Source organism: Mus caroli, unplaced genomic scaffold (genome assembly GCF_978045245.1).
Source record: "Mus caroli unplaced genomic scaffold, Mus_caroli_1 scaffold_8, whole genome shotgun sequence".
NCBI lineage: Eukaryota > Metazoa > Chordata > Mammalia > Rodentia > Muridae > Mus > Mus caroli.
Genome location: NW_028227263.1, coordinates 127,468,233 through 127,482,620, shown reverse-complemented (window position 1 = coordinate 127,482,620; position 14,388 = coordinate 127,468,233). Strand labels below are relative to the sequence as shown.

Below are 14,388 nucleotides of genomic sequence, written 5' to 3'. Positions count from 1 at the left end.
CCAAGGTCCATGTAAGACATGCCTCAGCTTGCCACATAGTTACCTGAGAAGGCTCCTTTTGCATAATTTATTCCCAACTTTACAGTAAGACATCTCTTATTTGCATAATTCACACTTCACTTACATAGACCAGCCTCCTGTGTTCTGACAGCGCAAATCAATTTGAGTAACTTGGCACATTTACATAATATATCCATGGACTGGCATCTGTAGTACCCACATCTGCATAATTTATCTCTCTGTAGGGCCAGAGAGATGGGCAGTTTGCATGGCTCATTCATTATTCAGCTTCAGTTCAGATTCAGTGTAGTTTATACTCCCATCCAATTGGCAAGGACACCAGCAGAGGCCGGTGTCCACTTTGCATAATTTATTTCCACACCGAGACAAATTTGAAACTCACAGCTGCCTGGCTCACACCCCGATTGCCACAATCCTCCGTCTATCTCTCCCAAGTCCAGTGTCTTCACCAGCACCCCTGCCTGTCCTTATCTACCTTTACAACATTTGGTTAATTTATTTCCCACAAGTCTAAGACTGCTGCCTCTATTTGCATAATTTATTCATGGGTCTGGCCTAATTCGTACACCCACATGCATAATTTATTTGTGGTGCCCAAGACTCACTCATTCACGCTGTGCATGATCTGTTAACTGCTGTCACTTAATAGATTCTACTCTAGAAGTACCCAGATATAAAAGTGCTCTAGAGTTGGCATCAAAGTAGAGACTGCAGGGTTTATCTGGGCATGAGGCTTGTGCCTGTCATCCCAACACTAGGAAAGCTGAGGCAGGAGGATTGTTGTAAGCTCAAGTTCAGCCTGGTTAGCACAGTGAGAACGTGGAGATGTCGGTGTAACTAAAGGGTGAAGTCCTTCCCTAGCGTCCAGGAAGTCTTGGGCTCCATACCCAGCATAGGAAGGAACAAGAAAGAAAAGGAAAGGAGGAGACGGGGAAGGAGGGGAAAGAGAGAAAGACTCCGGGATCAGAGCGTGGGAAAGCTTGCACCCAGATCACAACTAGAGCATTGAGCTTCCTAGCAGCCCTGGTGAAAAGGAAAGCATCCTGGCTTAGGGTCCAGAACAGCCTTTGTGTGTGTGTGTGTGTGAGGTGAAGGACTTCCTGTGAGTGTACACATGTGTGCAGGCACAGAGCTCAATGTCAGGGGCCTTCCTCAATTACTCTCCACATTATATTTTGAATCAGGTACCCTCTCTGAACCTAGAGATTGGCTAGACTGTATAGCCCCTGAGCTCAGGGGTCCTGCCTCCACCTCCCCAGCACGGGGGTCAAAACCTCACCCAGTATATACATACATACATACATACATGCATGCATACATACACACACACATGCACATATACATATAGATAAGAGAGAGAGAGAGGAGAGAGAGCTGTAAAGAAGGAATTCTAGACACTGTGGGTAAGTTGTAGGGGGCAGCAGAGTGGAGGTGACATAAAAGCTGGCTGTGATGTAGAAGGTAGAAGGAAGATGGAGGACACCACAGGTCCAGATGGAGAAGAGGTCTAGATGGACTTTTTATTTATACTCAGGGAAGAAAATGAGGTGGGAGGGGCTGGGGGCTTTTGCTGATTAATGGAGAAACTCCATTAATGAACACACAAACACACACACACACACACAGAGAGAGAGAAAGAGAGAGAGAGATTCTTTTTCTGGACTGGCAAGATTGCTCAGTGGGTAGAGGTGCTGTGTAGCCAAGCCTAATGACCTGAACAACTTCTAAAAGTTTGTCTCTGACTCCATGCCCCCTCCCACCTCATAACAGTAAATAAATAATGTTATAAAAAATGAAAAATCCTCTTTCTTTCTCAGACCTATTTGTAAGGAACTTGGGAGACCACCTCATCTGAAATACTCTTCCGTCTTTTCCTCTTTACCTTTAATGAGAAAGATGGCATTATGGGTATTTATGTGAAAGCCTTCTGAGTTGGAGAGATGGCTTAGCAGTGGGGAGTGCCTGTGGCTCACAACTCCCTGCAAGTCCAGTTTCAAGGGATTTGATGCCCTTTTCTGGCCTCCTTAGGCAACTGCACAGATGTGCTCTTTCCCTCTCTCTCAATTTAAAAAAATATTTTTTTGGTTTTCTGTTTTGTTTTTCAAGACCGGGTTTCTCTGTGCAGCCCTGGCTGTCCCAGAACTCGCTCTGTAGACCAGGCTGGCCTTGAATTCAGAGATCCACCTGCCTCTGCTTCCCAAGTGCTGGGATTGAAGGCATGTGCCACCACTGCCCATTTTGTTGTTGTTGTTGTTGTTGTTGTTTTTCATATTGGAGATTGAAAAACATATGCTAGGCAGGTGGTGCTGAGCCATTGTCCCAGCCCTTCAATGGTAGATTCTAGGCAAGCATTCTACCATGAAGCCATTTGCGGGGAGATTTATTTATTTTTATTTTATGTGTATGAGTGTTTTACCGCATGTTTGTGCACCATGTATGCCTGCTGCCTGCAGAGACTTGAAGAGAATGCTGGATCCCTGGAACTGGAGTTTTGGGTAGTTGCAAACCGCCATGTGAGTGCTGGCAATTGAATCTCCTGGGTCCTCTGGAAGAACAGCCAGTGCTCTTAACCACTAAGCCATCATCCCAGCTCCATCCATTTCTTTCTTAAAACCTAATGTATATATAGACATTTTTCAGACAAGGCCTTACTATGTAGTTCTGGCCTGTCTTGAACTTGTAGAGATCAACCTGTCTCTGTCTCCCCAGAGCTAAAGGCATGCACCACCACACCTAACTAAACCCCTCTAAAGCTTGATATTTGTGCAAGGGTACATGGGTAGCCAGGTGGAAGGCAAAGGATGACTTGAAAGAATCAGTTTTCTCCTTCGACTATGTGGGTCCTGGGAATCAACCTCCAGGTGGCAGTCTTGGCAGCATGTGCCTTTATCCCCTGAGCTTTATTTTTTTTTAAGATTTATTTATTTTATGTATATGAGTACACTGTAGCCTGTCTTTAAGCACACCAGAAGAGGGGACTGAATCCCATTATAGATGGTTGTGAGCCACCATGTGATTGCTGGGAATTGAACTCAGGACCTCTGAGCAGTCAGTGCTCTTAACCACTGAGCCATCTGTCCAGCTGCTCCCCCACCCCGAGCTTTTTTGTTTTGTTTGTTTGGTTGGTTGGATTTTTGGGTTTTTGAAACAGGGTTTCTCTGAATAGCCCTGGCTGTCCTGGAACTCACTTTGTAGACCAGGCTAGCCTCGAGCTCAGAAATCTGCCTGCCTCTGCCTCCCAAGTGTGGGATCAAGGGCATGCACCATCACTGCCTGGCTCACCCCGAGCTTTTTGAGAAAAGATTTCACCAAGTTTTCCAGGCTAGCCTAAGCCTCCCATGTTGCTACAATCACTAAAATGTGCCAGATCATTTCACCTCTTAGGTGTTTCTCATGTGTCAGGAGCTGGTGGTGCTCTATGCTGGGGACATGCATATCAGCTGCAGCTTAGAGGTGGCCCTCATTTACTAACCACGAGACCACTAGGTTTCCTCAGAGCTTCCTGACATGGTGCAGCATCTAAGGAATGAAAAATAAATGATAGCTGCAGATCTAGAGCTCCTGGAAATGAACTTCAGAGTCAGTCGTGCCCATGAGAGCCATTCAGACTCTGAGGAAGGAGAGGCTGGCTGGAGCTGTGGTCACCAGTGGTAGCATGGGGAGATGGAAAGATTGTCATGATCAGAGCACATGTGTTTCAGGTGAAGAGGAGGAAGGAAATGTAGGGGGAAGCTCAGGAAGAGATGCAGGCTCTGACCCTGATAATCCAGGACCACAAGTGGGGAAATCTGTCACTTGGTGGAGGTTAAGAATGTCTCCTTGTCTAGCACATATGTAGCAAGGTATAGTGCTCAGTGGGTAGAAGACCAGGAGTGAGATGGGCAAAGAGCACATGACATTTGAAGAGGCACACTTACTGAGAGGGCAGAGGAGAAAAACTTTGAAAACTCTTCAAGGGAGAGAGCTGGGTTCTACAAAAAGATTTTTAAAAAAAGGTGGGGGGACATAGAGACAAGGGAACCTAGGTAACAGGAACAAGTGGAAGGGATAAGAGAGGGAAGATTGAAAACACCAGCTAGGGTAAGGGGCAGAGAGAAGAGACAGTCAGAGAGGCAGAGATGAAGAGTTAGGCCATTAAAGCTGGCATGAGGTGGGGAAAGGAGAGGGTAAAGGAAGGAGGGAGGAGGAATAAATAATAGGGGCACAGAAGAATGCATGAGTGAGTGAGTGAATAGGCAAATGGATGGATGGCTGTGTGAATGCTTTCATTGATAGGCAAGTGGATGTGTGGACAAAGGAAGGATACATAGGTAGATGGATGTGTGAGTTGATCAGGGATAGATAAATGATGGGTATTTGGGTACAGGGAGGATGGGTGAGTTGGAGGATGGGTGGGTGGCTGGCTATATAGATACATGCTTATATTCATGGATGCATGAATGGGATAGGATGGATGGATGGATGGATGGATGGATGGATGGATGGATGGATGGAAAACAGACAATGGGTGGTCTGTTAGTTAGAGTTTATATTACTGTGATAAAACACCATGACTAAAAGCAACTTGGGGGAGGGAAGCATTACTTAATCTACTGTCTTAGTTACTGTTCTGTTGCTATAAGAGACACTTTGACCAAAGTAACTCTTATAAAAGAAAGCATTTAATTGGGGGCTTGCTCACAGTTTCAGGGGGTTATTGCATTATCATCGTGACAGGAAGCAGACAGACATGGTGCTGTAGCAGTAGCTGAGAGATTTACATCCTAATCCAAAGACAGCTGAGAGAGAGAGAAAGACCTCAGAACCCATCCCCAGTGACACACCTTCTCCAGTGAGGCTACACATACTCTAACAAGGATACACCTTCTAATCTTACCCAAACAGTTCCACTAACTGGGGACCAAACATTCAAACTTATGAGCCTGGGGGTGGGGCATTCTTGTTTAAACTACCACACTTACACTTCCAAGTCACAGTCTATCATCTAAGGAAGTCTGGGGAGGAACTCAAGGCAGGAGCTGATTCAGAGGGTATAGAGGAGTGCTGCTTACCGACCTGCTTTTCCTGGCTTGCTCAGTTTGTTTTCTTGTATACCTCAGGACCATGTACCCAGAGGTAGCACCCATACTGGGCTATGTCATCTCACATCAATCACTGATTAAGAAAATGCCTGAAAAGTGTGCCCATAGGCCAGTCTGACTGGGAGTATCTTCTCAATTGAGATTTCCTCTTCCCAAAGGATGCTAGATTATGTCAAGTTGATATTAAACCAGATAGCACAGATAGGGTTGATAAATAGGTGAGTGGAAGTGGGGTGACGGATGGATGGATGGATGGATGGATAAGTAGATGGATGGATAGGTGGATGGGTGGATGGATGAATGGACACATGGATGAATGAGATATGTGGATAGGTACATGACTCATGGATAGATAAATGGAGGATAAATGGATGGTGGATGGACGAGTGAGTATACACATGGATAGGTGGGTGGACACATGGATGGATGGGTGGGTGGGTGGGTGGACACAAATATAGAGAGATGGTTGGATAGGTGGGTGGATGTGGGTATTGGATGGATGGGTGGATATGTGGGTGGACACAAAGATGGGTGTGATAGATGGGTATGTGTGTCGAGAGATATAAGCATAGGAGAAGCAGAAGTGAACAGGGATGAGCAGGAGAACAGCATGTAGAGCACTCACAGTCTGCTGCCTTCAGGTGTGGGAGGCTCTGCTCACACTGATCTTCTTCCCGGTGTGTGTGGTGTTCGCCTGGATGGCGGACAAGCGACTGCTCTTCTACAAGTACGTGTACAAGCGCTACCGCACCGACCCTCGCAGTGGAATCATCATCGGGGCAGAGGGAGACCCACCCAAGAGCATCGAGCTGGATGGCACATTCGTGGGCACTGAGGTCCCTGGCGAGCTGGGCGCATTGGGCACAGGTCCTGCTGAGGCGCGTGAACTAGATGCCAGCCGGCGCGAGGTCATCCAGATCCTTAAGGACTTGAAGCAGAAGCACCCGGATAAGGACCTGGAGCAGCTGATGGGCATCGCCAAGTACTATGCACTGCTGCACCAGCAGAAGAGCCGCGCCTTCTACCGCATCCAAGCCACGCGGCTGATGACAGGTGCAGGCAATGTGCTGCGCAGACACGCTGCGGATGCTGCCCGCAGGCCGGGAGCCACCGATGGTGCCCCCGATGATGAGGACGATGGTGCCAGTCGCATCTTCTTTGAGCCCAGCCTCTATCACTGCCTGGAGAACTGCGGGTCAGTGCTGCTGTCCGTGGCTTGCCAGGGCGGTGAGGGCAACAGCACCTTCTACGTGGACTACCGTACCGAGGACGGTTCTGCAAAGGCAGGCTCCGATTATGAGTACAGGTACGTTCTGGTACAGGTCACTCTCAGCTTCACGTGGGTTCCAACTATGAGTAGGACCAAGATCCAGGTGGGTTCCAATCTAGGTGCCTCTTAGGCCCAGGTGGGTCCCAAGTACAGATGGGTCCTGGTTCTGGAGGTTCTCTGGCCCACATAGGTCCCAACTACAAGTGTGTCCCAGGTCCAGGTAAGTATTAGTGTAAGTAGGTGGGTCATTGTCTAGATTGGTCCTGAGCAAAGGTGAGTCTAGGTTCAGGTGGGTCCTGGGCAGGTCACATGAGAAGAAGGGAGGGCTGAGCCTCAGCACTTCCTTTAAAGTCTCCCTTCCTTTCTATATGCAGATCTGTAACATCAGTGTATGAATGCATTCATTCATCATTCACTCATTCATGATCCAGTCATCATTCATTCCTTGACTTCCCTGAGCCATGTCCCAAGCCCTTTACTGGGGGATTCTAGACAGGGTAACCACTAAGCCACACTCAAACTCCATTATGAAATATTTTGTTATTCAGAGGAAATGGCATCCCTGCTGCTTAAACACATTTATAGTGTGCCCTGTGGTAATGGAGCCACACCACACTGCTTCCCACCTTGCCCCAGCTGCCTGCAGTTCTTGGTGCACAGACAGACCTTTGTAATGTGTGTAGTTTTATCAAGTTCTTGGCCACCTGGAGGAAGTGCTGGTTATCACTTTCCTGCCTCTTAATGTACCAGACACCATTCTGGGCAAGGCAAGTTGCCTTTGAGATTTTCTCCTCAACATTCACAAGTTATTTGTGCCTCTTGTTTCTGGACCATGCTGGCTTTGTTTGTTTGGTTGTTGTTTGTTTGTTTGTTTGTGTAGCCCTGACTGTCCTAGAACTCAACTCTGTAAACCAGGGTGGCCTCAAACTCAGATCTGCCTGCCCTTTACCTCCCAAGTGCTGGGATCAAAAGTGTGTGCTACTACTGCCTAGCATGCTATTTTATTTTATTTTATTTTATTTTATTTTAATTAATGAAATTTAGCAGAGTCAACCTGATGAATTCCAGGGTGCTTGCATCTTCCTGGGTCCCCACAGCATGCTCTGGCAGATTGCCCTCCTTCCCCTCCCATTGAACCCAAGAGCACACATGTCACTTGAATGCCACATCTCAATGACTTCCTTCATTCTGCATGTTTCTGAGACCTCCCATGAGTTTGGTGTCCATGTTTCTGTCCTCTTCCACTTTCACATGTGTGGTTGAGTGGTGTGTCCACATGTGTGTATAGGAATGTTTGAACATGTGTCAGTACACACGTTCATTGATGCTGGAAACTATCCTTGATCTCTCTTCCACCTCATTGCTGAGATCGGCTCTCCCATCACTCAGAGTGTGTAGATATTGCTAGTCTTCCTATCCAGCTTGCTCCAAGAATCCAGTCTCTACCCTCTGAGGCTGGAGGTAAACCTGGCCCACCATGTCCACTTGGCATTTATGTGGACTCTCGGGAGCTGAACTCAGGTTTTCACATTTGTGCAGTAAGCACTTTTGCCACTGGGCCGTCCCCTTAGCTTCCTCCCCATCCCCAGTGCATTTGAAGCTAGGGTCAGTCCTAGAACTATCTGTAATTTGAGTTGGCCTCATATTTCCGCACACAGAGACTAAGTTGTGTGTACTTTCTGCAGGAGGCCAAGGAAGGAAAACTGGATCCTTGGTGCACTTTACAGGTGCACAATGACTGCTCCTTTGTTGCTGGTGGGGTCCGGTCAGACTGTTTGATAAAGATACAGATACCCCCATGCTCGGCTTTCCCTTAAGTTGGAATTTCAAATATCTTATTTTAGAATTTGTTTTTAGATCAAATCTTTGGTCATCCAGACTGCTCTTTTGGTACAGGGTGATCTTGAACTCCTCGTCCTCCTGCTTCTCTTGAGTGTTGGAATAGCAGGCATGCAACACTATACGTACATACCTGTTGTATGCGGTGTTGAGGATGAAGCCCAGGACATTGTGGTTGCTAGGCAAGCCCTTTACCAACCCAGCCACAACCCCAGCTTGTACACTTCTAGGATTCTAACATTAATATGTAAATATCACCAGATAATTTGTTTTATTTTGCTGGCGACTGCTCCGGCTATATAGCCCAGGCAAGCCTCCAACTGGTCATCCTCCTGCCTCTGCCTCCCAAGTGCTACGATTACAGCTGTGAGCCACCACATCCAGCTAAATTTCATCGAGTGCTTCTGTATGAATTCCATCCCCTCCTCAAGAGCACCAAATGGGCATCTGTTGCTATTAGCTCCCTTGTGCATCTGAGACACTGAGGGTGGAGGGCATTCAGCCGGCTTACAGCCTGTTGACTCACGTGACTAGGAGCCACCAAGGACAGTGTCTGTCAAGGCAAGGACTGCAGTAACAAGGAGCCCTTATCCCTCTATCCCTCTATTCTTAGTTCTACAGGACCCTGGGTTCCCTATGTCCCCCCCCCACCAAGCTGGGATTTTCCTGAACATCCTTTTATATAAAACTGAGCACAGTAGTGCTGGCTTCCACTTCCCAGTCCCAGAGCCCCAATCCAAGGAGGTACTGAGCTCCTCACCTACAGGGTTCCGAACTCACTAACGTCTGAGTCAGCATGGGGTAGCTTACCCACAGAACATGTGTTTACAATCCCCCCACCCCTGGGACTGGGGTGTGGCTGTGTCACCATGCACAGTGTTTAATGAGGGTTTTTGTTTGTTTGTTTTATTTTTCTTTATATTTTAAGTTTCATTTTTTAATGATTTTTGTTGTTTTATGTGTATGAGTGAAGATCCCCCATAGCTGGAGGCACACAGTTGTGTGCCTCCCTGCATGAGTGTTGGGCTCCAGTCCAGGTGCTTTCCCTACACATAGGTCTGCACACCACTGTATGCTTGGCACCACTAGAGTTATAAATGGTTTTGAGCATCTGTGCATGCGTGTGTGCATGTGTGTATGTGTGCATGTGTGTGTGTACATGTGTGGTGTGTGTGTATGTATATGTGTGTGTGCATGTGCGTGTGCATGTGTGGTGTGTGTGTGTATGTGTCTGTATGTGTGTGTGTGCGTGTGCGTGTGTGTGTGTATGTAGTACGCTCCAGTCCTTTGGAAGAGTAGCCAGTGCCCTTAACCACTGATCCAGTCCCCAGATTACATTTATTTGTAGTTGTATATATGCCTAGTGTGTGCATGCATGAAGGTCAGGGGACAAGTTATGGGTGGGGTCAATACTTTCCTTGCACCTTGAGAATCTCAGGAATCAAGCTCAGGTCATCAAGATTGGTGGCAATCACTTCTATCCATTGGACTATCTTACCCAGCCCTGATCTATCTATCTATCTATCTATCTATCTATCTATCTATCTATCTATCTGCCTATCTATCTTAAGTCAGAAGAACGACAAGGTCTATTCCAAAGTCCCTAAAAAAATCCCTGCTACTCAACCCAGCACCGCCCACAGCCCCTAGAGCCTGTTACAAATGCAGAATCTAAAAGCTGAGGGGTTTTGCTTTTCACCAAACTCCCACTTCAGCAGATACTAAGGGAACCTGAAGGCTGAGGACAATAAGGCCTATCTTCAGTATTGGAGAGATGGCTCAAAGGTTAAGGGCACTGGCTGCTCTTCCAAAAGGCCTGGATCAGAGCCCCAACACTCATGCAGGGAGGCACACAACTGTGTGCCTCCAGCTACTGGAGATCTTCTGGTCTAGGCAGGTATTGCACACACATGCACATAATAGGGATGGCCCCCTCTGGTTCTCGTCTGCAGCGAGGGCACGCTGGTGTTCAAGCCCGGGGAGACGCAGAAGGACCTGCGCATCGGGATCATCGACGACGACATCTTCGAGGAGGACGAGCACTTCTTCGTGAGGCTGCTGAACCTGCGTGTGGGCGATGCTCAGGGCATGTTCGAGCCCGACGGCGGTGGGCGGCCCAAGGGGCGGCTGGTGGCGCCGCTGCTGGCCACTGTCACCATCCTGGACGACGACCACGCAGGCATCTTCTCCTTCCAGGACCGTCTGCTGCATGTGAGCGAGTGCATGGGCACTGTGGATGTGCGCGTGGTTCGCAGCTCGGGCGCCCGTGGCACTGTACGCCTCCCCTACCGCACAGTGGACGGCACGGCCCGTGGCGGTGGTGTACATTACGAGGATGCTTGTGGAGAGCTGGAGTTCGGCGATGATGAGACCATGTAAGTACGGGTGGGAGAGAGGCGGAGCCTGAGAAGGGGCGGAGGTGGGCCTGAGGAACCAGCCCTAGCTGAGAGTGGGGTGGGGTGGTGTTAGGGTAAAGTTGACCTGAAGAACAGCCCTAAATCTGGCGGTGGTGGCTCATGCCATTAATCCCAGCACTCAGGAGGCAGAAGCAGGCGGATCTCTGTGAGCCTGGTCTACAGAGTGAGTTCCAGGACACCCTGGGCTACAAAGAGAAACCCTGCCCCCCACCCCCCAACAAGCAAACAAACAAACAAGAATAACCTTAGCAGGCGATGGGGTGGGGCCAGGGTGAAAGGGGCTTCTAAGGAAGGGTCTTAGCTGGGAGTGGGTGGAGCCTGAAGAATGATTAGGCTGGGGATTGGAGAGAGCAGAGCGTGGGAAATAGTCTTTGGTGGAGATGGGCAGGGCCAAGATGAGTGGGGTCTGAGAAATGGCCTTGACTGAAGGAAGGGACAGAGCTAAGGCGGGCTGGATCTGACAAATGGCCCTGGTTGAATGAAAAGATGGGGATGTGGCTGGATGTGTCACCAGCGTACCAGGTCCTGTGAAATGGACTTAACTAGGAGGTTGTGAGGAGCTGTAGAGATGGGGTGGGGGCTTGGGAATTCTCAGGGCAGGGTGGCTAGGGGCAAGAGGGGAGGGGGAAGCATGCAGAGAAAGAGAATCTGATTGGGTCAAGCCAGGGATGGAGTCAAGCTTAGGTTTAAAGAGACAAGATAGGATCTTGACAGTGGGAGGAGCCATGCAGAGACAAAGTTTGAAGTGCCCAAAGGGCAGCAAGGCTTAAGAAAGGATCATGGCCAATCTATGGATGGGAGGAGACAGGGTTGAGGAGACTGGCCACCCTGCGGAGTCTGCCTAGCACAACTTTAGGAAGGAGAAGGATTTGAATGGGGCCCAAGTTGAAAAATGGAATTTGCGGGGCGTGGTGGCTCACGCCTTTAATCCCAGCACTTGGGAGACAAAGGCAGGCAGATTTCTGAGTTCGAGGCCAGCCTGGTCTACAAAGTGAGTTCCAGGACAGCCAGGGCTATGAGAAACCCTGTCTCAAAAAACCAAAAACCAAAAAATTAAAAAAATAAAAAAATGGAATTTGACTGGGAAGATGGGAGAGGAGTCTGAGAGTGGGCGGGGCCTGGGTGGTCTTTGGTTGAAAGTCAGTTGGGATGTGGAAACAAGGAGGGGAGTCTCAGGTGGAGGAGGGGCTTTAGAAAGGAGCGTTTGTAGGTGGCCATGGCCCAGCCAACCTAGAGAAAAGTTGCTTGGCTGAGTAGAAGTCGTGGTCCAATGGTGGGTGAGGCCTTATGTGTGGGAGAAGTCTGAAATGTGAGAATTGTGAGATACTGGAGGAACTGGTAAACAGTGGGAGACCCAGGGAGCCGAGAAGAGAAACAGAACTTGGGAGACATGGGGCATGGATTCCTGAAGACTGGATTCTCACACATAGGTCCTGTAGATGTGCAGACGGACAGGGCATTGCAAACCCTGGGCCCTGGGCTCGAGTCCCTGGAGAGTCACCTCCCCCGCGCCTGCCTAGCACAACCAGCGCTGCTCCTCCGCTCCCACCGCCCCCGCAGCGGCTGGCTCCCTCCTCATGCCACCCACGCGCTCCCTCCAGCCGTGGGGCTTCTGCTTTGCCGTCAGCGGGCCGATGATGGTTTTCCAGTCCCTGTATCTCTGACCTCCCAGGCTATATCTCTCTGGAGTCTTGGCTCAGTCCTCAGTCTTTCTTTCTGCATCGGGTTATGCTTTAAATCAGAAGCCCTAAGCTGCTCTCCATATTTCTCTCTTTGGGATGAGCAGGTGGACGGGTGGCGGTTGCTTGGAGTGGAGCCCTGTCATCATCCCTAGCCAAACTCTAGAGACAGAGGGTATGGCAGAGTTGTCCTTTTATGGTTCTTGTCCTTCTGATCGTCTAACCCTCTCCCTTCTTGCTGCTGCAATTCTGTGGGACTTTCCTCCCCCACGAGGCTTCCCCAGCCTGGGACACCCTCTGTCCTCCCCCATCTCCCGCCTCCGCCCAAGCTTCCAGCTGTGGCTTCAGGAGACAAGAGAACAGGAGGCTAATTAGCGTTTAGGGAAACACATCCTTCCTCTGATGGGCAGGCGCTAATTAGAGGAGCTTTAAAGCAACCAGGCTGGGGTGGAGGCCTGGGCAGGATCAACACAGAGACTGGAGGAATCAGAGACTTAATGGAGATAGTCAAAGACAAAACAGAGAGACACAAAGAGAAGGAAGCAAAGGAGAAAAATGGGAGCAGAAAATAGGGAAAGATTCAGACCCAGAGAACCGGGGTCATCGAGAAATAAAGGAAAAGGAGAAGGTAAAGAGACTGGAGTCTTAGGGGTAAAATAGAATTTTCAGAAACCTGGGAGGAAAGCTATTTTCTAAGATCTCAGGTCAGTCCTCTCCTTGTCTAGCTCGAGTCTCTCACTGTCCTTTCAGTTGGGATTCTCCTAGGCTGCCTGTCAGAGCACTGATTGGCATACCCATCACCAAGCTTTGACTACTGTGTTAGCGGTTTGTGGGCTGTCTAAGAGAGTGCATGACAAAGTGTATGCCACTGTGTCAGTGTGTCACTGTGTCTGTTTGTGAATCTGAGGAGCCCAGTGTGTCTTGGGAGACGCTCCTCATCCAGACCCGCAGTCCCAGATGAGGTCTTTCAGCACCGCGGACAGCGCCCGACCCACTCCAGAGGCCCGTCGGCATACTATTTTGAAGCTCAATTGGACACGGTCTTGGTTGCCCGTAATTTCAGCAGATGAGACTGGAGACTGGAGGGTTGCTACGAGTTGAAGGCCAGCCTTGGCTACAGTGTGGAAACTTGCTTAACAGAAAGAGTGGATGTAGCCCTGGTGGTAGAGTGTTTAGCATGCCTGAAGCGCTGGGGTTCATTCCCAGTGCCGTCACATCAGTGGGGCATTGTAACCTACATCTTTAGTCCCAGCATTTGGGAGGTGAAGAGAGGAGGATCAGGTGTTCAAGTTCGCCCTGTCTACACATCAAGTCTGAGTTTTCATTTCTTTATCGGTGTTTGCATGGTGTGTGTGGACTACAGCCTAAATGTAGAGACAAGAGGACAACTTGACAGAGTCCCTTTTCTCTTCCCACCTTCTACATGGGTTCTATGGATCAAATTTCGATCACCGAGCTTCCAAGGCAAGTGCCCTCACTCACTGAGCCACACTGCCAGGCCTTCACGTGGAGTCTGAGGCCAGCCTGGGCTACATGGGACCCTGTTTCTTCTTTAAAGATTTATTTATTTATTTATTTATTTATTTATTTATTTATTTATTTATTTATTTAATGTATGTGAGTACTCTGTAGCTGTACAGATGATTGTGAGCCCTCATGTGGTTGTTGGGAATTGAATTTTTAGGACCTCTATTCGCTCCAGTCAGCCCCGCTAGCTCTGACCCAAAGATTTATTTATTATTATACATAAGTACACTGTAGTTGTCTTCAGATGTGCCAGAAGAGGGCATCAGATCTCATTACTGGTGGTTGTGAGCCACCATGTGGTTGCTGGGATTTGAACTCAGGACCTTCAGAAGAGCAGTAAGTGCTCTTACCTGCTGAGCCACCTCTCCAGCTCAGGGGACCCTGTTTCAAGTAAATAATTTTAAACCCAAAGTGTGGAGGTGGGTGTCTGTCCTTACATGACCGTGTCTCTGTGTGCTGTGTAGGTTCACCTGCTGAGACATGGTGATTGAATTATTGCCTGATTAGAAGTCTTCTGCATCACTGTGTTAACTTTATTTCATTTGGGAGCCCCT

The 14,388-nt window shown here is 48.8% G+C and overlaps 1 protein-coding gene across 2 annotated transcripts in view; it reads left to right on the top strand.

The window, feature by feature from the left end:
• The window catches only part of Slc8a2 (solute carrier family 8 member A2), a 30,057-nt gene that overhangs the window by 4,510 nt on the left and 11,159 nt on the right, over positions 1-14,388 (top strand). For both annotated transcript variants that reach the window (XM_029480078.2, XM_021166777.3), the window contains exons 3-4: positions 5,744-6,408; positions 10,164-10,586. In XM_029480078.2, the coding sequence (XP_029335938.1) occupies positions 5,744-6,408; positions 10,164-10,586 (1,088 nt within the window). The remainder of the gene's footprint in view (positions 1-5,743; positions 6,409-10,163; positions 10,587-14,388) is intronic.